Raw genomic sequence first — 24,279 nt, forward strand, 5'->3', positions numbered from 1 at the left:
GCTAAAAGAAACCCGAGAATTGAGTTTATCAGCAGCTTTGGAGACACGATATAGTAATGCCTGACCATACTTTGAAAGCTGTCAGAAAGTTATAGAGCACTTGTACAGAAAGTATAAAATTAAAAGTCCACTAAAACAAATACTTGTCAAGGATCTGTTTTCCCTTCTCTCTTTTTGGTGGGAAATCTAGTATAGCCTCTGATTATATGAAGTGCAATGTTTACGACATCCCCTCCCCACAAAACTACAACAACAAACCTTCTGTCAAGTTGCTGTGGCTTAGAAGCATTAGGATTCTGCAACTGCAACCAAATTAACCAGTATTTTTTACCTGTACAAAGTCATCTTGCCGGGTATCCAAAGGAATGACGCAAGAGTCATGTGATGCCAGAACCTCACGCAGTAGAGCAAGTGTCTGATTCAGTGCAGAGCTTGGGCCAAGATCTGCAGGTGGCAGTTCAACCTATAAAACAGATGAGAATCATGAATTCTATTGTATATTGAGGCAGGTTGTGGACATATTTCTTAAAGCCTTAATTATTGAGAGCATATATTGCTTAGACCTTTGATATATGTGCACACTGTCCACCCCAGGATGGCATACACCTGGCAAGAAGCAGGCCAAAAACCTTCAAGTGGCCTAGATTAACATCCAGCCCCTCCTTGCCCACCACCAAGTCCATAGCTCTGACACAGACCTAATCCTTTTGTGCTGTTTGTCACCAGCAGAGACCCTCTGTCTTTTTCAGCAAAGAAAATGGTTGTTCTGGAATGTGGGCCAGGTATCTGTTCAACTTACTTTCAGATGCTGGGAGAGTAAACACCACAGTTGTCTATCTACCTTACCTATGAGAGCTACTCTGTTCTTTTCAGAGGTCCATCAATGAGACCTGTTTCTGTTTCTTTGGTGATGCACATGAACTGCTGAAGAACCACCCTTGTCCAATGTTTTAATGTGACAACTGCCTTAGAGAATTTGTAGGTCATACATCTATACCAGAAACCTAAAACCAATTTTAAATTGGTTGATCTGCCATGAGTTTCCACAGAAACACTATTAACCGAACTCTGACAGGTTCTGAGTGGTTTCCAAAATCTTTAGCATTTTCAGAGATTGGTAATTGCCAGAATTCCTTTTTTTAAAAGGAACAACTAACAATTGAATAGAATTTCAGTCTGCAATATAGTCATGCCTCAGAAAGAATGGTGGGGGTGGGGACAGGAGAATAAATGTGAGGGAATGAGGGAAAATAGCAAGGAACACAGTATGTTGGCTCAACTTTCTTCTATGTACCAGGACCAAAACTAGGACGGTGCTAAGGATTCACTCCTACAGCTCTCTGCCTCCTTTCCTACTTACTTGCACAAGTTGGAGAGAACTGAGAAAAGCTGAGGGACACCTTGTACACTAGACCAGCGTCGTAAAAATCTTCTTGGCTTCTCACAATTATCACTGCTGAACAGCAATAACAAGAACAACTATGATCCCAAGTCTTTACATAACTGAGAGTGACAAATTACACCAAACCACATGAGCTTTCTGGAATCTGTGGCTAGGGCACAGCAATAAGAGAATAGTAATTAGCACCCGTCTCCCTTTAGTGTCCTCACATAAAAATCTGTAATACAAGATTATTAATATATTGACTTACATTCAAAAGTACACATTTTAGGTGGGTGCACTGTACAGAAGCATACTATTTGTCATGTTAGATTTGTTCCTCAAGACTTGAAGCACCAACAATTCTATGTCACTGTAGCATTAATGTGGGCAGGTTGGAGTACAGAGGTGTACCGAGCAGGCCAGGTGAGACTTGGCGACTGAAGGGCGTGGATGAGCCAAGGAGGCTTGCTTGAGCCTGACAGGGCAACAGCGTACATACACAATACTGGAAGTCCCTTCCTCAAAGTGCAGAGATCTGGAGTCTGAATATGCAGCCTGCATAGAGGATCCATGGCTAGCTATGGCTGACAAATGCAACATGGGGATCTAGACTGATCTCTGCCTATAGGATTGCTACAGATTTCACAGTAGCTGAAGGATGGGGGGAGGGGAAGACAGAGGGGTGACTAACCCTTGAAACAGACCTTATCCATCAGTTTACTGGCATGAAGGCTCAAACTGTTGAAGAATATCTTTTTACTCAAAAGATGCATCTCTTCCATTGTCGTTAACAGCATGGCTGTACTGTTTCCCACAATATTACTGGAAATTGGAAAAGAAAGAATTGCAAAAGAAAGATTTCATTGTACCCAGGACAGACATATCAGGTCTAGTTATTTAGCTCGATGAAATGTTTTATTTTTATTTTTTTCATGTAACACCCGGTAAATAAAAATCAACTGTTCCTTGCCTAATGCATTTCTGTGTTCTCCAAGGGAAGAGGGCAGCAAACTCTAGGGAAAGTCCCACCTCATCAAAAGGCACGACAATTAATGAGGGCTGGGACAAGGCCATTGAAGAACCATCCCAAGAAAAAAGAATATTGTTTAGCTCTGAACAGAAAAGTAGACTCTAGTCCACAAATACTTATGCCATTAAAACATTTTTAGTACCTAAGGTGCCACACAAGAGACTAATACAGCTTCACCTCTGGAAAGGGGATACTGAGACACTGAAAGGCCCCCAAATAAGGATACAATCAAATTACTGCACGGGGTGGCAGTGGCTGTCTTTAAGGAGAACAGAAATTCAGTAGTTAAAAAAACAGACACTCCTTTTCTCCTTTTAGAAGCAGAAGAGTAACACATCCCCAGGCTGTTCAAAGCAGTACATCCCCAAACTGTATGCCAGGGGAAAGCCCAAATATCTCTCTGGAGCACTCTTCAACCAAAGACTGCTCCCATTGACAGTGCAGATTGAAAGATACTTTCTAGTATCAAGGAAAAGTGTGAGCTGAGGCCCAGAGACAGCCCTGCCAATCTTCTCCAACAGGCCCTCTCCCAGAAGGTTGTGGAAAACTGCGTTTATCTCCTATGGCACCGTGGGGCTGGATACTGAGTAAGCCATTCCTAGCATCCAAGCCAATGGGAAGCCTTACACTTTCTCGCTCAGAGACAAAAATTCTGAAGGACACGAAGAAGGATCCCGAACTACGCAAAAGGGCCTGGTTCTCTCTTTTCATGTAGAACTTCACAGCCAAGCATACATCTAGTGAAACACTCATCCCGACAAAGATTCGAGAAGATAATGCTGTGAGAACACTGTTCTGTCTCATGGGAGCTACTGTGGGGTTCCACAAAGTTCTCCCATGCTATTTAAAATCTAGCTGAATCTGCTAGATCAGGGGGAGCCTGTGGCCCTTCTGATATTGTTGAACTACAACTACCAGCATCCCTGACAATTGGCGATGCAGGCTGGGGCTGATGGGCGTTGGAGTCTAACAACATCTGGAAGGCCACGGTTCCTCATCCTGGTGCTAAATGCTGATAACATTAACTCCTATAACTTATTTCTCTTTATTGCAATAGCTCATTTCATGTTCTTTATACTCAGAAAGATGTACTTGTTCTTAATACTGAATGGCTTTGAAGTAAAATGACATAACGTGATCCTAAGCAGCACCTCTCGTTTTTATTTTGGAAATCCTGGAGGAAAACTGGAAAGGGAGGACTTGCAAAAGGAGGCACTTTTTCTAAAGGCAAATTATGGTGGGAATGGATAACAGGCAAACTGGACAACCCATAATGGTAATATCATTGTTTCAAGTGTAGACTGACAATAACACAGACAGGAACCCAGAGAGGTAAATTTAAATGGGAAACTAAGCTAATCTGAAAACACATATACAGGGCTTTGTGTGTTAAAGTAGAATATTAAAAAAAAATTGAAGTATCAATAATATGGAGACAATCCTTCTCATAAAGATGTTTTATTTACTGAAAACAGTATTTGAGGTGAAGGCTGTGTTATTCTGTTCCTCTAAGCACAACTGATTCTACAAATTCTAAACATTGTAATTCAAAAACAAAGCAAGGTATTTGGCTTGTTTCTGTTTACCTGATGGTGTGGTGGTAGAACTTCAGAAGGTTAGAAATTTTGTACAGCAGGACTGCTCCTGGTTCAGCCACAATCACCTGTTCGATTCTGACCTGAGGAAAGAGATTGATACAAAAGCCCCCAAAGTCATTAAGGTATGCAAAATTCTTTTTATATCCTATGAAGACAACATGTATATACAAACCAGCTTCAAGTAGGTACTCACTAATAGGCAAAAAAACCTTGCGTTTTAAGAACGTACCTATAGCCAACAGATATTTCTAACAAATTTTAAAAAGCAGGGAAATTGGGCAGCTATAGTGAATGCACCAGGGGAGCAGGAGACCTGACCTCCTCTCTGAGATATTGTGCTGCCCTACAAATTGGTCAAAATGCAAACACAATTTGGGCTGGTCTTTCACAGTCCAATCTACTTCCTGTGTAGCATGGTATAATTTGGTAACATGTGCCTCCGACCATGAGGGTAGGTTTGATCATTTGCATGTTTATTGAGTTCAGTGAGATTTACTCCTGTGCAATCATGCTTAGGATAAGTGAAATTTACCTTCGGGAGGGGCAGGAAGGGGGAAGAGGGAGGGAAGGGTTGGAAGGGTAGGGGTAAGGTCGAAGGGAGAGGAGGGAGGAGACTGGGTGGGCGGGCACTGGGTAGAAAGGAAGCCCCTTTCTTTCCAAAAGGAAAACACTGTGAACAGCATCATTATTTTTCAGGGTTTCCCCCACCTTTTTATTCTATAGCAGACATGTGTAGTATCCCACCCAAATTTAAAACAAAGCTGTCACTGGCCACATCCACACCATCTATTCCACTTTAAACAGTCATGGCTTCCCCCCCCCAAATCCTGGGAATTGTAGTTTGTGAAGGGTGCTGAGAATTGTTAGGAGATGCCCTATTCCCCTCACACAGCTATAATCACCAGAAGAGGGGCTGATTGTTAAACTGCACTGGAGCTCTGTCAAGGGAACAGAAGTCTCCTAACAACTCTCAGCACCCTTCCCAGGATTCTTTGGGGGAAGCAATGATGGATTAAAGTGGAATAAATGTCTGGATTTGGTGTGGCCCACTGATTAGCCAAGACAAACAGCTGTTAGTCTGTCTTTTAGAACACTGACAGTTGGTTCTTACTGAGCATGCCTGTGCTATCATAGACTCCAATTTTAAATTTTGTTAATTAATTAAAAATCAGCCATGCATTTAAAAAAAAATTTTAAACTGCAGAAGATGAAGGTCAGAGTGTGGGGCAAGGTCAGTAATAGGATTACAGGTACTTTGTGAACACGGCTGATTTTTAATTAATTTCAATAAATTATGAGACCACTGACAGAAAAACATCCAACAGGGGTCTGGATTTTTTTTCCTCGTTTTACAATTTGATCTCTAGATTCTCACTGAGTGTTTTGTGTATCACCATGAAAACGTACAGGGTTGTTAAGCAAGCATTTCTGGGTTCAGGACAATATGTTTTGTACAATTTTGTTTTGAAATGAGCTTATAGGAAGCAGCAGAATGGCATGGGGGGTATTTTCAATTTAACATGGCAGAATGTGAAAAATCCATGCAGGCTATAGTATACAGCCACTCTCTTGTGGCTGTATAATAAGAAGGGGGAGGGCAGGGTCGTGGTGAGGTTGGGGTGGTATGGATGCGCTGCCGATGCTGCTGCTGCTGCTGCTGCCGCGACGAGGACAGTGGCAGCCCTCCCCTGCTGGCAGCTCTTGTTCCTCTGTTACCAGCAACCAGAGAAGTGAAGTGCTAAAGTTTTAATAATAATAATAATAATAAATAAAAATAAGAATAAATGTTTTCCAACAACTTATGTCTTTAAATTGCCTTTTCATTCTTTGTCTATAGGAATATGAGAAAATACATCTTGTCATTAAATGAACTCTTATGCCAAGGGGGTCACATACACCAAAATACTGCACCTTAAGAGGCCGGCAAACACCTTCTGTGATGTGTCCAATCACTTCTTGCATATTTTCTTCCACTCCTGAACGTAAACAGAGTGAATGCTCTTCAGAGAAATTTCAAAAGCCACACTTCCTATCATCCAAAAACACACACACTCTTGAAAGAGGGAACACCTAGGCAACTCTGTCACCTCACAGATCAGGTGTGAGGAATCTTTAGCCCTCTAGATGTTGCAGAACTACAACTTCCATCATCCCTTGCCATTAGCTATCTCCTGATGGGAGTTGCAGTTTACTAATATCTGGAGGGCCAAAGTTTTGCCACAGCTGTCACTGGGTTGTATTCAACGTAGCGCTAAAGAGATCTTTCCGTCACCGCAAGCATTTCTGCTTGCCCAATGGAACAATCTCCCTTCTTCTCCCATGCACTGTTCTGGGGTTTATCCTGACTCTCTGAAGCAGATAAGGGGATGGTTCAGGGGATGCATTGGGGAGGGAGTCCTGTTGCAGGAATCCTTGCACTGGTTTCCACTAGCGCATTGAATACAGCCCATAGATTCTACGTGTTTTTATTAAAACTGCCCAAATCCAACTTGCCTTACTTTCCACATCTCTTTTAGCACAGCTTGGGCTTACGAAGGCCTTTTACCATCCTCCCCCACCCCAATATTCCAATTACACATATACAAAAATATCTGCTGAAGTACACTGGCAATTGTTTATTACCACATACATCTTCCTCTGAAGATTCCAAATACACATTTCTTGAGAGTGAAAAATACCTTCAGTAGTTATACGTTTTAGCAGGGCTTCCAGATGCTCTTTTTCAGAAGCAGTAGCTTGATGCAGCCATGCCAACATGTCTCCTACATATCTAAAACCAAAAACCAAAATCTCTGCTGCATTAATTGATGTATCTATCTAGCAACAAAACCACTATGCAATGTATACTTCCATGACTATTGTACCTCAAAGGATCATGGGAATGCATTTCAATAGGCCGGGGAGTTCCTCCTGGTCCTCCTCTAGTAAGAGCATCAATAAAACCCCGGACCACGGCACTTCTTCTGGCTGTTCCAAACTCGTCAAGGGTGTATCTACCGTGGAAACGAAGAAGCACTTACTAAAATACACTTATTTTATCTTGCCACAATAATCAGGGTGCCTTGCTTTATGGGAATGTAAACATGATATGCACAGAATTGAATTGTCTGAAGATTTCCCACTAGTCCTCCAAAAATACTTCTAATGGTCAGGAAATTATTGGGGGAAATTGCTTGGTATTATGCCATACCCTCCCAGCAGAGGATCAAGTGGTTTGTTTTATAAGATAATGGATTCTTTGAATAAATGATATGTGGTTGAGGTAACCTATGTTTATTCTGATATAGTTCCAGATGGGGAATTACAATACACTAAAAAGTTTGGGCATTTATTCAGCTATTATATTGGTGGTTGTGGTGTTGTTTTTTAAGTAGGGATGAGGAACCTGTGGATCATGGGCCAAATTAGATTCACCAGGTGTCAGTTTAGCATTAGGTTCAACCGGGGATCCTGGTTTAAAATGAAAGCTTGGTAGTTTAATAAGCCAGCTTCATAACCTATGGTTCTGAAGCTGTTTATTCTGAAAATGACAAGAGTTTGCTTTAAACCAGATTTCCTGATTTGAATGTTCTGCTACGTCCAGATTATTTGAAAGTGAAAATTAACTTTGCAGATGCTATCCTACCAGCTTGGGGGGGGGCAGGTGGGGGGAAGAGAGGGAGGTGCGTGACCTGTTGTTTTGCTCAGATTCGCTGAAGTTCCTCCACCTAGTGTTAAATCATAGTTTAGTGTTACATGTGAACTGGGCCACTGTGTTATGAAGACCTTAAAAATGTAGACACATTTTTAGGATGAATTTCAGCAAGGCATGTCTGATAAAGGTAAGAAAGCAAGAGTACAGAATTTGGTGGGTGTTCCAATATTGCCACCTTGTGGTTAATCTCAAGCACTGTCAGCATTCTTACATTTTACAAACTATAAATAAGAAATTAGTCAACTGCTCCTGAAAAAAAGGAAAGTCACTCATTACATCAAAGTACCAAGCATTGTGGAAACCCCCAGCTAAGAAACTGATCTGGCCCCTTTCAAATCAGGTAAACAATAGGGTTGAGGAACTTAGTGGATATCAACACCATTACTGAGGTTATGCTTACTAATAGCAAATATTTTGCAACGAACAAACAAAACCAGGACATCCACTTTATCAGATTTTATGTTTTGATGTCATTGTGCACTATTGCCATTTTTCTTGTATATTTTGGCAAACAAGTCTTCCATTGTGTTTTGGAAAAAACTTTAACTTGAAACGGTCCATGTTTTCATTCTGTGTATTCTTGTTTTGTCATTTATGAATCTGGACCACAATGAAAAGGTCAGAGATTCAAAAGGGTCACTGGACATTAGCAGAGTACCTTCTGGATACTCTCTTCTATTTACAATCAATCTTATGATGCTGATACTGCAATCAATACGTGTCAAAGTTCTTTGGTCTTCATTTCCTCCCCCTGCCCCTCCCTGGGACCTCTAAGCTTTTTTCTTGGAGTGATTCAACATTTAAACAGGTGGGGACTGGAATAAGAAACTATGAAAGGGCAACCATCCTTTTTGCCACATCAGATGCAGTTTTTCTGAAATTTTTTGAAGGGCTGCCACATAGATGAAGATTTGTTTTGCATTGCTCCAGAGGATATGACCCAAACTAAAGAGGTTCAAATTACAAGAAAAAGGATTTACACTGAACATTAGAAAGAACATTCTGACGGTAACGGCTGTTCAACAGTGGAACAGGCAGTTTCAGAAGGTTGTGCATTCTCCTCCAGTAGAAGTTTCTAAGCAAAGGCTGGATGGACACCTATCAAGGATACTGTAATAGTGGGTTTCCTCCACTGGCAAAAGGATGGACTAAATGACCTTTGAGGTTCCTTCCAACTCCCATGATTTTATGCTATAGATGGGATGGGGACAGATAGAGTTGTTCAGGGTAGAAAATTATATATAAACACCAATAATAAAGTTAGGAATTCTTTGCACTGGCTGTTGAGGCTAGAGTGAGGCCTGCCTTTGAGGCCATCGGCCCCCCCATCTACTGATCTTCACTGAGGCCTTAACAATTTGCCATCTCATCCAGTAAAAAATAATGTTATGATATGAGGCAAAGAAACACACAGCACAATGATGTGACAGGTAGTTATCCCAAATCCTTAGTAGGAAGAATGAAGATTGACGTGGAGTGATAGAAGTTCCACGTATTTGGAAGAGTTTAATTTCATCATGAACGTGCAACTTTTGAATCTACCTTCTGGTCAGAAAAATGAGGCCCCAGCCTATTAATTTTGGCCATATTATGTGCTGCAACTAAAATATGAAACATACTTATAGAGAACAGGCCTGTCTTGCAAAGCTTCCATTGCTTGAGCTAGAACTGGAGAAATGTCACAGGATTCTTGGGTTAAAGACCTGCATTCACCTGTAAAAAAACAAAGGTCATCAAGCCAACAGTAAAACTGTTAACCTTTTAAATCTGCTCTTTTCACTTCACTGTGTTAAGTGTTATGAAAGTGCAGACTGCTATCCTTAGTCAGGAATCTTTATTCTGGTTTTCATTATTGCCATCATCAAAATGGTCTTTTTAAAAAAAGGAGTCGCTTGTTTATTGCAAGCCACATTGAGTTTTTCTTGTACAATAAGTGTGGTAAAAATAATTATTTTATATGAATTGTTGTTGTCGATTATGACTTATAAATTGCTTGGCATGCTCCAGAGAAGATACTGCAAGGAGGCTGATTCTGCAATTCTACCATGGAAGCAGATATCTGCACATGAGACCAGAGTCGGGTCCTGGGTGTAAACAGTGGCAACCCAGTAATCTTTGTGACCATATTTTAAAGACAGCTTTCAGCTCTTGGAGTTGCAGAGATAAGCCTGAAGATGTAAAAGCAAAGATGTAGTATATCTCAGATCCTCGTAGGGACTGACCGTGGTATCAAATGACTAATCGCACCATCCTATATGTTTCTACTCAGAAGTTCCATTGATTTTTAAGAATTATGCAAAACAGCCCAATAAATGGAAATGTGCTTAATACAAGCAGCAGAATCCAGCTTTTCTCGATACAGAGTTTGACTGTTTAAAATCATTTAGTTCACAGATTACATACAGCCCCCAGTGTTAAGACATGGCTCTTGGAAACCAAATTTCTGTTCAGCCAGAGCTGGAACTGAGCAGCCAATAATTTTTAGGCTCAGCTGTAATTCTGCAAAATGTTAATAGTACAAAATTCATTCAAAGGGTTGTTGGAAGGTTCTAGCAGGAAAAACGACTCTAAAGCATGATCAGTGTTTATAGTGTTGTGAAAATAATTAATAAAAAGTTGTTTTAATTCCATTTGCAGCTAACAATCTTGTTTGAAAAGATCCTCATCTCATGGCCTAGGTGGCTGATTTGGCAGTTCTGCCACAGGGCTGTGATTTGAGTCAAAGTTGCTTATTTCCAAATAAGCAGTTCTTGGAACAGGAGTCCAAGGGGTTAATAAGGAAGCTTAATAAGGGAATGTTGTAAATTAAGCATCCCAGAACCTTAAAACATTTCTTTTATAAAATTAACCTTCAGACAGTTCTAAACTAGGCACAGTTCTGTCAATTCTCATCAAAATGTCCACATGAAATTATCAAACGTTCTGTCTTTCACTTGTGTGGTCTCCAGCTAGCCAGTGTTGGCTCAAGTACATTGCTAGAAAAGTAGTTTTCTGGCCCCAAAAGAGGAATCAAGCCTCCTCCTATGGTGGGATGGGATATGAAAGAGAGGAGGAGGGAAGGGAGAGAGGGGGTTAAGGTGATGCTGTTGGTTCTGCTTGGGCTGACCGCAAGCATTTGCAAAAAGGCTTTCTTTCCCTTATTTGTCTGTTTTATTTTGCTGAATAATTGCTGTTGATGCTTATTGTTTTAATAATTTTATATAGACCACGTAGTGAGGTCCGCCTGAAAAGTGGAATATAAACACATTAAAATGATTTTTTCTATACACCATAATGATTTTGGGGCTATTTTCAACCAAGATGGCTGACCACAGAGTACTGGCTTACATATTTTTAAAAATCCCAGGATTAAATAAGTGCTTACACTTTTAAATAAGCATCTTTTCAAGAAAAATAATTATCTGCAAAAACTAAAGGTACCTTGGGCCCATCGGTAAAGCTGTTCGTAAGACGTCTCTTGAAGCAAAGCCATCTGTTCCATAATTTCTAGGCTGCAAATGTAAAATGTTTTAAGGTTTTAACAAAAAGTGTTTTATGTAAATAAAAGCATCCTTAAACCCTTTATCCCCCCAAAATTTTCATAGCTCACTTTATACTGCTTGAACTGAATCATGACTACTACTTCAGGTATCGCTTTGCAGCTGTTCAGCAAGCACTCACCCTGATCTCTGTTGGTTTGTCCGCAGAAGAATCTTAACATCATTGTGAATTTGCTTTACTCTTCCTAATACTTTAAAAAAGTTCTTAAATAAAAGAAAAACAAGATTAAAAGGCACTGACATTTTTTAAGCAAACTGTCCACCCAGAAACGCACTCAGATAATTACACTACAGGCCACATTCTTTCCGGGTAAAAGAATTTCTGCTGAGAAGAAAGATCTCTAGAGAACTGAGGTCAATCAAAGTAAGCAATACTATAAAAAGACAAGAGCTTTAGCTCATAACCATCATCTCAAATATGATTTCTCTAGCTTCACAAATTAGATATGTTTTGCCTACATTTAAAGGCCACGGCTAGGCATGAAGTATAAGACAAGCCATATTGTACGTTTTCAAGGGAGATTTTTCCTCCCTTTTATTTGTAGGACTAGAATAACTTGACTGTGTACAGACAGATAAATGTATAAAATGGCCGATAACATTTTATTAATTATAGGCAGAAAAAGGGGAAACCATGGGGTACAAAATCATGGGACAAATACTGACAAAAAGCAGTTAAACCCTCACAACTAAGAAGTGAGGCTTAGGAGGCAGAGAATGCTTGAATGCATTTTTAAATATAGAATTGATGAACACAAGTCTTCAGCAACAAATATGCTTAAGTTACAGATTTCAGCATTAAGAGGTTTCACACAAGAGTTTTAGTTGGACAGAGCTGGCAAGTGTCAAGGTTAAAGATAAGAAAATGAGAGACCAAGCACAGTAGGCGTGTTCTGAGTGGAGTGTACTGGGAGGTCAAATTAGCATAGCTTATCTGGAATAGCAGGGCAAGGAACTCAGTGAGAGATCTATCACTGAGGTGAAGACAAAGATCTGAGGAGCCAATCAGCCCATTTTGAATGGAGCCAATCCTCCCAATTCAAATGGAGATAGTAAAGGGCATAAAGGCTATAGTTAAAGTGGGGTGAGAGGAACCAGCTATGCAGTAGCCAAGTAAGAGTTGGAAGGAAGGGATAGGAGGAAGAACTGGCTCTAGGTCAGATCTGTGCTTGTGGCAACTGGAGATCACCTTTGTTTGCAAACTCAAGAGACCATTCCACGTAAGACTGAATGTGTTGCTTTTGCGTGTGTGTTTGCTGTAGATACAGCTTAATAAATCTTTAAAATGATTTGAACTTGTCTGATCTGTCACTGCTTGGTTCAGATAGTGGGAAGAACTCCATTGGGACTACAGGTACGCACTTTAAAGAAGGTGGCAGGATCAGATCATATTATAAAATATTTCACAAAAATTCCAATATATGATCTAAAAATTGATATGTCAATTCTAGGCTACCCTCTGGGGTCCTACAGGAGCTTCCTAGATATTCAATTAATTTCCTTAAAATAATAATGAGGAACCCTGAAGGGAAAGCATCTTAGGATGTATATATATCTAGCCAAAACATCTGTTCCGATAATGTTCTCAAACGTCACTCTCAAAGTTACATTAGGAGCTACAAAGAACCTACTATACAAAAGGAATAGAATGACCAGAATAGAAAGATTTTACCTATTATGCTAGAATATTATTGCTGCGCATGCTCAGGATACTTACCTCTGTAACAGGCCCATCTCTTGTGCCTCGAAGGATGCTCATCTCCTCTGGAGAAAGCTGGAATTCTGCTATGAAAGCATCTGCTATTTGTGCTTTCTGTTCTAACATCTGGCTGCAATTAAAAGGCTTGTGTCGCTTTATGGCAATTCTCATTTATTTCACACATTTTATAGTTCATATTCTATTGCAAACTGCAGTTACATTTCCATACCTGTTCGCATTCAACTCCTGTTTTGGGAGCATAAAAATAATCCTTAACTTTTGCATCAGGTTATGGGGATTCAGGTGTTATGGCCCCCATGCAGAAACCAACCTCACTTTCATTGGACAGCAAATGTAGATTGAGACCATAGTGCTTGCAAGATGATTACCATACAGATCATACTAATCATGTGGAGAGCCTCTATGCCACTACCACATGGCTCCTATGGGCCTCCTAAGGAACCTGCATAGTAAGTGTAAAAGTAACAGAATCCACAAAACCACTCTCATTTGACACTGAATGTCACAAAAAGGTAATTATGTACTTCTCTGCTTGAAGCTTAGTTGTCTTTACTATTAAATCCTGGGTTTGCTCCTTGGTTGCCTGGAACACAAACCAGAATAATTAAAATTAAACTCAGTAAGGTATATTTCTACTGTTTTCATTTGTTTCAAACCAAACAAAGCAGAAGAGTGGGTGGGAAGGCAGTTTTGTTTCAGAAACAAACCTTTTTTTTTTAACAAATACATAATCCAAGGTATGCATTTTCTGCATTTATATACTGTCTTTCTATTACTTGAACTAGAGCCAAATTCAGTACACTGGTGCAGCAACTGTGCTGAAGTAGCTAGCTGCTAGAGTGTTGGATTAGGACTGGGGAAACTCAAATTCAATTCCCCACTTAACCATGACCTTGGGCCAGTCACCTTCTCCAAGTCTAATCTACCTCACAGGATTCTTGTGAGGATAAAAGGGGAAGGAGAGCCATGTACACTGCCTTGAGTTCCTTAAAGGAAAGGTGGGATAAAAATGTAACAACCGATCCATCCCATTAAACTGACTGATGATTCATTGAAAGAAATGACCTTTAGAAAATTGTTTTAAAACTATTACCTATATGACATGTAGACAGGTACCCCAGCCCAGAATGATGTGTACAGAGAGCTTGCATGCATACAAGATGCACTATTAAGATCAACAGATGAAGTAGATTTCTGAACACCAAAGGAATGCAAGCATAGATCCGTTTTCAATGTAGAAATTAACCTGGATCTAATTTCATAGAGGGAATCCTGTTGGGCATTACAATACCCTTGTCTGTAAAAAAAATCTTCAGACTGGGATCAACAGTCCTCTCTACATGTTGAACTGGGACAAGGTATTGTGTTAGCGAAAATACAAATTCCCAATGTGCCAGAGATTACCACATCTGCACACACACACGCCTCTCTTTACCTTCAAATGATTGGTCATGTCTTGGCAGCAGTTACTCATAAACTTCACATCTTCATTTATGCTTTCAAGTTCCTGAAAGGGCAAAGAAACAGACCAGTGACCTAAAACACTAGCACACACATTGAGATTTTCTACCCCTTCCCCATAGAATCATTCTGGAAGACAGGCTAACTGTTGTCTTTACAAGTTCCCTCTTTTGCCAACATGGCTGTTTTTCAGTTCCAGAATATGAACATACTTAGCCACAGCCAGGTCCAATCAGTCCCACAAACTATCTCCCATGCTTCTTCCTCCTCTCCCCCTATTTGACAACTAACTGAGCCACACAATGGAATTAGCACCTAATCATTTCCTTCAGGGACATACAGGTGGGTTCACAGAGGTCTAAGCAATACTGCAAGAGCAGTCCAGAAAGCTTACGGTATCAGTGATAAAAGGTTCAGGCATGACAGTCTCAAGCCTTCCTGTCACAACTGACTGGTATGTTTTTTATTATAATTTTATACATTATACACTTGAATAATATATATAATTATAATAACGTAGAGTGGAGAGCCAGTGTAGTGTAGTGCTACTAGCCTGGGACCTGGGAGACCAGGGTTCAAATCCTCAACAGCCATGAAGCTCATTGGGTGACCTTGGGCCACTCATTGTCTTTCAGCCTAACGTACCTCACAGGGTTGCTGTGAAGATAAAATTAGGAGGAGAACCATGTAAGCCAGTTTGAGCTCCTTGGAGAAAAAGGTGGGATATACATGCAATAAATAAATATAATAATCTGCACCACTGATGCAATGCAGGCTACAGAGTCCTCTTTTGAAAAGATTCACAGCATGAGAGTCCTGGACTCCGCACTATCTCTGGAAGCACAGGTGATGTTTTTGGGTAGGGGTGCCTTTTACCAGATTTGGCCAGCTGCAACTCAGCTGAAAAAAACAAATCTTGCTTCAGTTGCACATGTCCTGATTACATAGATGACTGTAGTGCTTTATGCGGGGCTGCCTCTGAAACTGGTTCTGAAACTTTAGATGGTACAGAATGCAGCTGCCTGGTGCTATACTGTACCAGTCATATTGACAGCCAATTTGTTTCTGGGCCCAATCTAAAATCCTTGTATTAACCTTTAAGGCCCTATGTTTGGGACCAGATTATTTGAAGGACCGCCTATGCCCATTTGAACCCAACTGTGCCTCAAGGTGAGCCTGAGAGGCCCTGCTTGCAAGCCTCCCATCACGATCTATTAGAGTGGCAGTCACCAGAGACAAGTCCTTTTCGTTGGGGGCTCCCATTAGTTCCCCCCTAAACAATATAATACGGCCCATTTCTTTATTATCTTTTAAGTGGACTTTGCAGGGTTTTTACTTTTTTGCATTACTACTGATATTTCCTACTAATTTAGTGTTTTCCCCCCTTAAAAATGTTGTTTTATTTTTAATCACTGCTGTTAGTTTTTGTAAGATAATTAGATTTTTGTATGAAATTGTTATTTCATTACTGGAAATCTTTTCAATGATATTTACATTCATTAAGTTATTATGAGCTACTTTGTTAGGGCTTCCTAATCAACATGTATAGGACTGCACCATCAAATATTTAATTTGGGCTGCATAAAATTGTGCCATCAAATATGGCTGCAATCCTAAACATATACTTACTAGGGAGTAACCCCCCCCCCCATTGAACTTGCTGCGTATTTCTGAATTGCCTTTCTGTCGTCTCTGTTGCAGTTGGTAACATAGACAATGGGAAAAAAATGCAGGCAAAATTCTCCCTTTAATAACTTTTGAAAAAATAAAATGTTTGTTATTTTGACTCTTTGATTACATGCATTAATGTGAACTGTTTCATTAGAGATGTAATGGCCTGGTTCACATGTAACATTGAGCCAAGGTCTGTTCTTGGCTTACCGCTCATAATTTCTCTGGAGCAAGACAAGCCATGAGCCCAGGTTTGGACATAACACTAAGTCAAACCATGGCTGAGCTATGGTTAGTGCTACAGCAGAATGGAGGAGCGAAACGGTCACAATTTTTCCTCTAAGTACCCACACGTGGCTTCATTCACCCTTACGTGCAAATTGGGCCAAGATGTTTTAATTCTACTGAGGTTATGAAAGTATCAACTTTCCATAACAGTGTACTTCTCAAAACAGAAGAATGTATAATTAAAATACTATCTAACAAAAAATAGCAGATTTGTACAAATCTCTGAATCATACTCATAGTTAATAAAGTGCATTTGCCTTGAGAGCAACTACTTGTTTTATAGTCAGTTTCCTGCTGGACATTTAGAGCTAATAATTAAAAAAGGCATACCTCTTTCACTTGCTTGAAAATGTAAACAAATTCTTCATTTATAGCTAAGCTGCGATGTTCAATATCTCCACGTAAATTTCTTCTGGTACGCAAGCTGTTTTCTAGAAAAAAGGCTGAAAGAGCCTTGAGAGCTTCTAACATTTCCTATAAAAACAAATAAAGACCATGTTGACAGTTCATATACAAAATGAACTACTTCTTATAAACATACTCACACAAACACACATGCATATCAGAAGAGAACACATCTTCAGATTTTCCGATACAATCACATGTTAAAATAGTAAACTATCTTACAATTCAAAGCAAATATATGATTAAATACTCAATATAAATATCAATATAAAACACAATATTGATATAATTATACCACAGTCAACTCAATCAACTCTTGTAAATAGCTTCAGCTCTGACCAGTGTAGCAAAGACCAACTCGATGGCATCATCCCAGCCATAGCTGCATGCAACTCGTGATTCCAAATGGGACTGCTCATTCCTTTTGGCAGCAAAAGATGCATTCAGTCAGTACAGTAAGGCTCAAATGAGATTTATGATGTAGCTGCTGATATGCAGCTTCATAAGCTGAAACAAACTTCCCTATGTGAACTGGGGTAGAGAGTTAGAAACCTCTGAGACCCTTACAATGTTCTTTTTCAGCCAAAGGAATCAACACAGGGTATTTTAATAACCATTATGTTCTGAACGTTTGTGAAAGCAACAGCTTTGCGTGCTTCAAACGCCTACCTTTCAACAGTTACACCCAGACCAACAAAAGGTAGCTCAGTTAGAATGAGTTAGTTACTTGAGACACCTCAGATACTTTGTCCAATCAAAGCTCTGTGCCCACAGACTGCACTGGACCTATGATTTTTACAGAGTAATTTGTGCACAGCAATAAGAGTTTTTATTAGATGAAGAATTTTTATGGTCTGCCTGAAAAGAGGATCTGTACCTCAAACCTGTATTTTTGCATCCCAGCAGCATCACTAAGTGTGGGGCCTCTGATTTTTAGAGCAGGCACAAATCCGAGCAGATGATTGATTTTTGTGACCTGTGCATAGCAGTCACAACAATCCATGCCTCAGATGCATCCTTTTACACCATGGCAATGCCATAAAGGACTGGATCTGAGTTTTATGGTGGTAGATCAATGAGTGTTAGTGTAGTACAGACCTCAAATCATAGATCACATTCTACTACATGGTAAAAACTATGGACTCTGCAACATGAACATGAGAAGAGCCTTGCTAGATCAGGCCAAAGGCTAATCTAGTCCAGCACTCTGTTCTCATAGTGGCCAATGAGATGTTCACAGAAGCCCCCAAATAGAACCTGTGAGCAAAAGCATTCTCCCCACCTGTATTTATATATGGACACTCCAATTACACGGGAGATTCAATACCCATTCCATAAATAATCAGATCTAGTTCACAAAACATATTTTCATATGGCTTGCTTATTCTGTTTAGCAGCTCATTAATATCACATCACCTCTAGAACAGTTCACTCATAAATGTTCACCACCTGATGACTTGCATGAGGGAGTGGGGCCATCAGACAGAACTTCTGTATAACCTCATGTCACCTCAAAGCAATGCTCTTTGATGGAGCCAGTACATACACTGAGCTGCCAGACACCAAGTATACAGCAGGATCAACACTGCTGTGAAGACTCCAGCAGAAATTTAAAAACTCGTAACTCTCTTAATTTAGCAGGAACATTCTCTATTTTTCTAGTCCCTATATTCAACGACCCAAAGTTCTCTCCCATCACCCACCACTATAAATGTTGTTGACAGTGTTCCAGTTGCCACTCTTCTGTTAACAATCATGAGATCCCCTGTCAGATTAAAAATGTTGTTAAACACTGTCAAGAACAGTTCTGGCCAATTTAGAATCTGGCACACGACAGGTTATTATTCAGTGTTCAGGCAGCAATCCTTGGGAAGTCAATGGGACTACTAAACCAGAGTAAGTAATTCAGGCTGCAAGCCTATATGCACTCCCCTGGGAGTTAAAGGTAAAGGTGTCCCTGCACTTATAATGCGAGTCGTTTCCAACTCTTAGGGTGACGTCTTGCGATGTTTACCAGGCAGACCGTATATATGGGGTGGGATTGCCAGTTCCTTCCCTGGCCTTTCTTTACCCCCCAGCATATGCCGGGTACTCATTTTACCGACCACGGATGGATGGAAGGCTGAGTGGACCTCGACCCCTTTTACCGGAGATTCGACTTCCTCCTTCCGTTGGAATCCACCTCCGGCGCTTCGGCTGCGTTACCACCGCTTACCACTCTGTGCCACGGAGGGTCTATCCCCTGGGAGTCAGCCCCACTGAACTCAATGGGTCTTACTCCCGAGTAGACATACTTAGGGAGGTGGTAGGCTCTCCAACACACACTCAAGAGGCAGCTGGACAGTCACCTGCCGGGTATGCTTTAAGCTGGATTCCTGCATTGAGCTGGACTCGATGCCCCTTCCAATTTATGAATAGGATTGCGCTGTTAAAGTCTCCATGAGACTCTCACTTGACAACCACAATCCCTTATGTTTTCATTTGAGAAGGGTTAGTAGAGCGCGTTTATTCCCTCGCACCTTGCAGAGTTTCCTCTGCCAAGGCAAGGGAAGTAGAAGGAACGGGATTAAAGGGGGAAGAATGGCTCAAGGAGGAAAAAGAGGTCCGTGTAGCCTCCCTCGATACACCTGCCAGGAAGGAAGGGAGGAAAAAGGGAGCCCGTCAGCCAAGCCTGCCTCGCTCACCTTGTCCGCCTCCAACCGTGTCTCCAGCACTTTGCGGAGCTTGCGCGAGAGCGGGTTGGGCCCGGGGCCTCCGGTCGACCCCTGTGAGGAGGCGATGCCCACCGTGGAAGGAGCAGCAGGTCCAGCCACAAACGGCGGCTGCGGCGGCGGCCGCTCTTCAGATGCCGCCGCCATTTTTTCTCCCTGCCCTGAGGCCGTGGCGGAGGCGTCGCCGTAAATTAGGCCTTGAGTGTCGCTACACCGATTCCCCTCCTCCCCTTCACTACAGAAACGTAGTTCCGCCCTCTTTCTAGCTTCATGAGAGAACCGAATTGCGTGGCTCGCCAGATGCTCCTGAACTACAGCTCCCATCAGTCTCAGCCAACACAGCTCATGGCCAGGGATGATGGGAGCTGTAGTCCAGCAGCATCTGGAGAGCCACGGAGTGGCCACCCCTGGAAGGACAGGGATGAGGAACTTGTGGGCCTCCAGATGACGTTAGACTCCAGCACCCACCAGCCCCAGCCAGCATAGCCAATAGTTAGGGTTGATGGGAGTTGTGGTCCAACATCTGGAAGGCCACAGCCATCCCATCTCTGACTACTAGGCTGTGATCTGGAGAACTTTGAGAACAGGCAAGCATCACTCTGATTATGCATCTGGCCAAATCAAGTGAGAGATTTTGCTCCTTTTGTGAACCACTGAATACAGCTTAGCATGAGAATACCAGTACATAACAGGGATGAACAACTGACATGATAAATAATTCAATAACGATTAATGGTCTGCAGTGCTACATACACTTACCTGGGAGTAAGCATTGCATTAAATAGAACATAAAAAGACCCTGCTGGGTCAGACCAGTAGGATGCATTATTTCTGAGTAATCATGCAAAGGACTGCCCTGTAAGAGTCTTGCAATCATTAACTTTAATAATCTATTTTAGTACAGTTGACTATTTTGTTTAACATTTGAGTTTTCTGTTCCTTTTTCAGTGTCATAATCTTTCTGGAATCTGGAATTAAAATGTAACAGTCTTCTTCAAGAGATACATATTGTTTAAGGTTCAGCAGATGACAGATTACCATTTACCTCATAATTCCCCCCAAAAAACAATATTTTGCTATATAAAGAAGTAGTCAAACCAATATACTGGCAATTAGTACTGTACTGAATTTGTTAATAGCTGCAAGAATATGCATTGTGTTCCACTGGAAATCATAGAATCATAGAATAGTAGGGTTGGACGGGGCCTATAAGGCCATCAAGTCCAACCCCCTGCTCAATGCAGGAATCCAAATCAAAGCATTCCCAACAAATGGCTGTCCAGCTGCTTCTTGAATGCCTCCACTGTCTGAGAGCCCACTACCTCTCTAGGTAATTCCATTGTTGTATGGCTCTAACAGTTAGGAAGTTTTTCCTGATGTCCAGTTGAAATCTGGCTTCCTGCAACTAGAGCCCATTATTCCGTGTCCTGCACTCTGGGATGATTGAGAAGAGATCCTGGCCCTCCCCTGTGTGACAACCATTGTAAGAAACGTGGTTTTCCTTAAGGGAAAAACCTCCTATGAGACCCCAAAAACGGTCTCCTGTGGAAGACCCACGACAGAGACAAGTGTGAATCAATTTTAAAAGCTTTTATTTCATACTTGCAAGGACGGGTGTCCTACCAGAAGGCAGACACACCCAAATGACATTGGTACAAATCTTTTATCCCCTAGCCCGACGCTTCATGCCCTCCCCTGTTTTCCCCATTGGTCAGGTACTTCCAGGGTTCACAGCCTATCAGATCTGCCTGTCCCTGTCACATGAAACTCCTCCCCTGTTTACATCTCCCACTCCTCAGTTTTAGGCTACCTTATACCCTTATTTATTATTTCCCATATATGGTATATTGCTCCCCTCCCCTCTTCATTAACTAAGCATAAAAACTCCCTTTACATCAAGCAAAGCAATGAAGGGCTAAAAACATCAGCTGAATTAGTCAAGTGTAAATCCCCTTTCTATTTTGAAGTGGAACTTGACCACAAACTGTCTGTTCTGGCTACTTTGTTTGAACTTCAGACAGATGTCCTATTCTAAGAAAAAGCCCCTTTTCTCTATCTACGTTAACTCCAGCTTCTATAGAATTATCTACTGCAAACAGTCTATTAACCTATTAACCATTTATTCTTAACAATAAAATCACATATTTTATTTATCCTTAGAATATTCTGAAAAAGCAACATTTTATATACATTTCTCTCACCATTCATGTACTTAAAGAGTGCTATCATATCTCCCCTCAGTCCTCCTTTTTGCCCTTTTTGAAGATAGGGACAACATTAGCTCTCCCCCAGTCATCCGGCACTTCACCAGTCCTCCATGATTTCGCAAAGATAATAGACAGTGGTTCTGAGAGTTCTTCAGCCAGTTCCTTCAATACTCTAGGATGCAGAAATCCACAGAAGCACCCTGAATCAGAGACTGGATTAGAAAAATCTAGGAGATTGCCACAATCAACATATTTTGCAATCCTCAAACCAATAAATGTATAGAAAATTGGGCTCTCTTCATCAATTTTTGCAACACTAATTACCAAGATAAAATTCAACAATATATTTATTTTTCATTATTATAAGCTGCCTATCTATATTAATCATATTTTCTCAGGGTTATTATTTTCAGTGACATATTAATGTATTCTGTATCATGCCTTCTCCTTTAATTTTTTATTACTTTTTTAAAAAAAAACCTAAGGGTCTTGTGGCATATCTGACACAGTGGCCTCTGGCTCATGAAAGCTTATGCCATAATAAATTTGCTAGTATTTAAGGTGCCTTAAGATTTATTTCTGCTGCAACATACAAATACGACTACCCCACTGAAATACTTAGCATTTATATAGTGCTCTGGATTATTCAGAACACTTGGCATGTATTATCTTGTAATCCTTACCTGAACCCTGTGAAGTAGATTGGTACTATTATCCCTATGCTGCCCAGGAGGGAGGCTGAGGACCTTGCCTAAGGTTACCTAATCAGTCGTGCCAGAAGCAGAAATCAGACCAGCAACATCCTAATCAATCTGTTGGTCACTTCACTACACCTGCTTACGACATCAGTACTTCCAAATAAAGCAAGTTTTGTCTAATTTCAGAAGAGAACTCACTGCAGTGTCAAATACATCCCACCTGTAATTACAGGTAATCCCCATGATTTCAAGTCTGACCCTAGCCCTTTGTGAGGTTCTGATTAAGGTAATTATGGTAGTGTTTAGTTCATATACAGTGGTTACGTACAGTGGCTGGGCACTGGGGATGAAATCCAGGAGAGGGGACAAATGACCACCCAGAAAGCATATGATATGGGCAGCAGCAAACAAGGGTATGCCAGGCTAACCCTTTCTTAGTTAAGGGGTCAGCTGGCCAGGCATGAACATGGTTACAGATGCTCTCTTTTTTTTTATTAGATTGCCTTCCTCTGGGTACACCTGTAAGATCACTTAGATCATCAGTTCTACTTGTGGCATTGCAGCCTACAGAATATCACGGGGTGATAACCAGAAACAGGCATTTGTTGCTATTTACCCCTGTATGCCCTTTGCCATATGCAAAGCATCAACCATCAACCATTGGTTGCTTCAGACAATTATTATTATTTATTACATTTGTACACCGCCCATAGCCAAAGCTCTCTGGGCGGTTTACAACATTGTAAAGGACTTATCTCTTTGCTCAGGCTTTCTTTCAGACCCTGTTTGATGTGTTCGAATGTCCTGATTCCTGTTTTATATGCTTTTATATTGCTGTTTTATTGGTTTTAGACTTTTTTTTAATGATGTTGTTGTTTTAAATTGTGCACCTCTTAGAGGTTTTTTTTAAAATTAAGCCATTTATAAACAATTTTAAATAAAGAAGCAACAATCCTTTTCTTCAACAAACTGGTGCTTACTCCCAAATAAATGTGTTTCGCTTCAGGGCATCAGAAGCAAATTCCATTTTATTCCTGTGGAAATGATGGTGCTATAATTTGAGTGAGTTTAAAATGCAAAACTGCACATGTTCAGAGTTGGTTTTTTTAAACAGGATTGGCAAACTTGTTCTAACATATCGGGAATGTAGAAGCAGTTGTAAAGCATGGAAGGTGGTGGTAGTGTGGAAATGTTAGTTGTATGCTTCATATGCCCATCTAAAGAGGAACCTTTGCGGGACCATTAACTCCAGAATTTACAAATTACCTAGCTGCACCATTTATATAGCACCATCAGTGGACATGGTGTTCTACAAAATATCCTAGGCAAAAAAGACAGGTCCCTGCCCCAAGCAGCATACTCTACTTTATGAAGGAAAATAGAGACTTACAACTTGAAGGATTGAGACAGCAAATTCTGACCTTCATCTGTAAGACTGTAAGTAGATGTTATGGGGCCAGGATATCTGCCATTGAAACAGCCCCACCTCCACATCCTTTGTGAAAATAATGTTTCTTTGCCTGTTTGGAAACTGTCTGGCATCTCAGTCTGCTTCCTAGGCTAGCTGTTTCTCCAGCTGTTGATCTGCCTGAAAGGTGGCCTGTAGAAGACATCAGGGTAGGCAGTCATGTGACTGAAGGGGGGCAGGCCAAAGATAGCTTTCCAGCTGCTAGGAGATACCAATGATGAAGTCCCATGTAAAGCACCATGCCAAATGTGTCATTAATTATTAAAATTTGAAGCTCCATGTGGGGGCATTGTGTGCATATATTTGCATTTACTGCCTTCATGGTTTATATATATTCGCTACAAGGGCAGCAATCACCACCTTCCATGTGACGTGCTAGTGCCCTCCATCCACCAGACATGTGCC

At 40.9% G+C, this 24,279-nt stretch overlaps 1 protein-coding gene across 2 annotated transcripts in view; it reads right to left on the reverse strand.

Moving 5' to 3' along the window:
• COG6 (component of oligomeric golgi complex 6) overlaps positions 1-19,786 on the reverse strand; it is a 31,419-nt gene extending 11,633 nt beyond the window's left edge. Inside the window, exons 1-14 of one of the 2 annotated variants that reach the window (XM_061622404.1) lie at positions 19,475-19,782; positions 16,716-16,859; positions 14,401-14,472; positions 13,490-13,548; positions 12,963-13,074; positions 11,367-11,449; positions 11,127-11,197; positions 9,326-9,419; positions 6,877-7,005; positions 6,691-6,782; positions 5,924-5,988; positions 4,001-4,092; positions 2,089-2,206; positions 332-463 (exon numbers count right to left, since the gene is read on the reverse strand). In XM_061622404.1, coding sequence (XP_061478388.1) covers positions 332-463; positions 2,089-2,206; positions 4,001-4,092; positions 5,924-5,988; positions 6,691-6,782; positions 6,877-7,005; positions 9,326-9,419; positions 11,127-11,197; positions 11,367-11,449; positions 12,963-13,074; positions 13,490-13,548; positions 14,401-14,472; positions 16,716-16,859; positions 19,475-19,648 — 1,437 coding nt within the window. In that variant the 5' untranslated portion in view covers positions 19,649-19,782. Of the gene's footprint in view, positions 1-331; positions 464-2,088; positions 2,207-4,000; positions 4,093-5,923; positions 5,989-6,690; positions 6,783-6,876; positions 7,006-9,325; positions 9,420-11,126; positions 11,198-11,366; positions 11,450-12,962; positions 13,075-13,489; positions 13,549-14,400; positions 14,473-16,715; positions 16,860-19,474 lie in introns of both variants that reach the window. The other variant, XM_061622405.1, reaches the window with a different exon arrangement.
• Positions 19,787-24,279: the final 4,493 nt, after the last annotated feature.

This window comes from Rhineura floridana, chromosome 4 (assembly GCF_030035675.1).
Source record: "Rhineura floridana isolate rRhiFlo1 chromosome 4, rRhiFlo1.hap2, whole genome shotgun sequence".
In the NCBI taxonomy this organism is placed as follows: domain Eukaryota; kingdom Metazoa; phylum Chordata; class Lepidosauria; order Squamata; family Rhineuridae; genus Rhineura; species Rhineura floridana.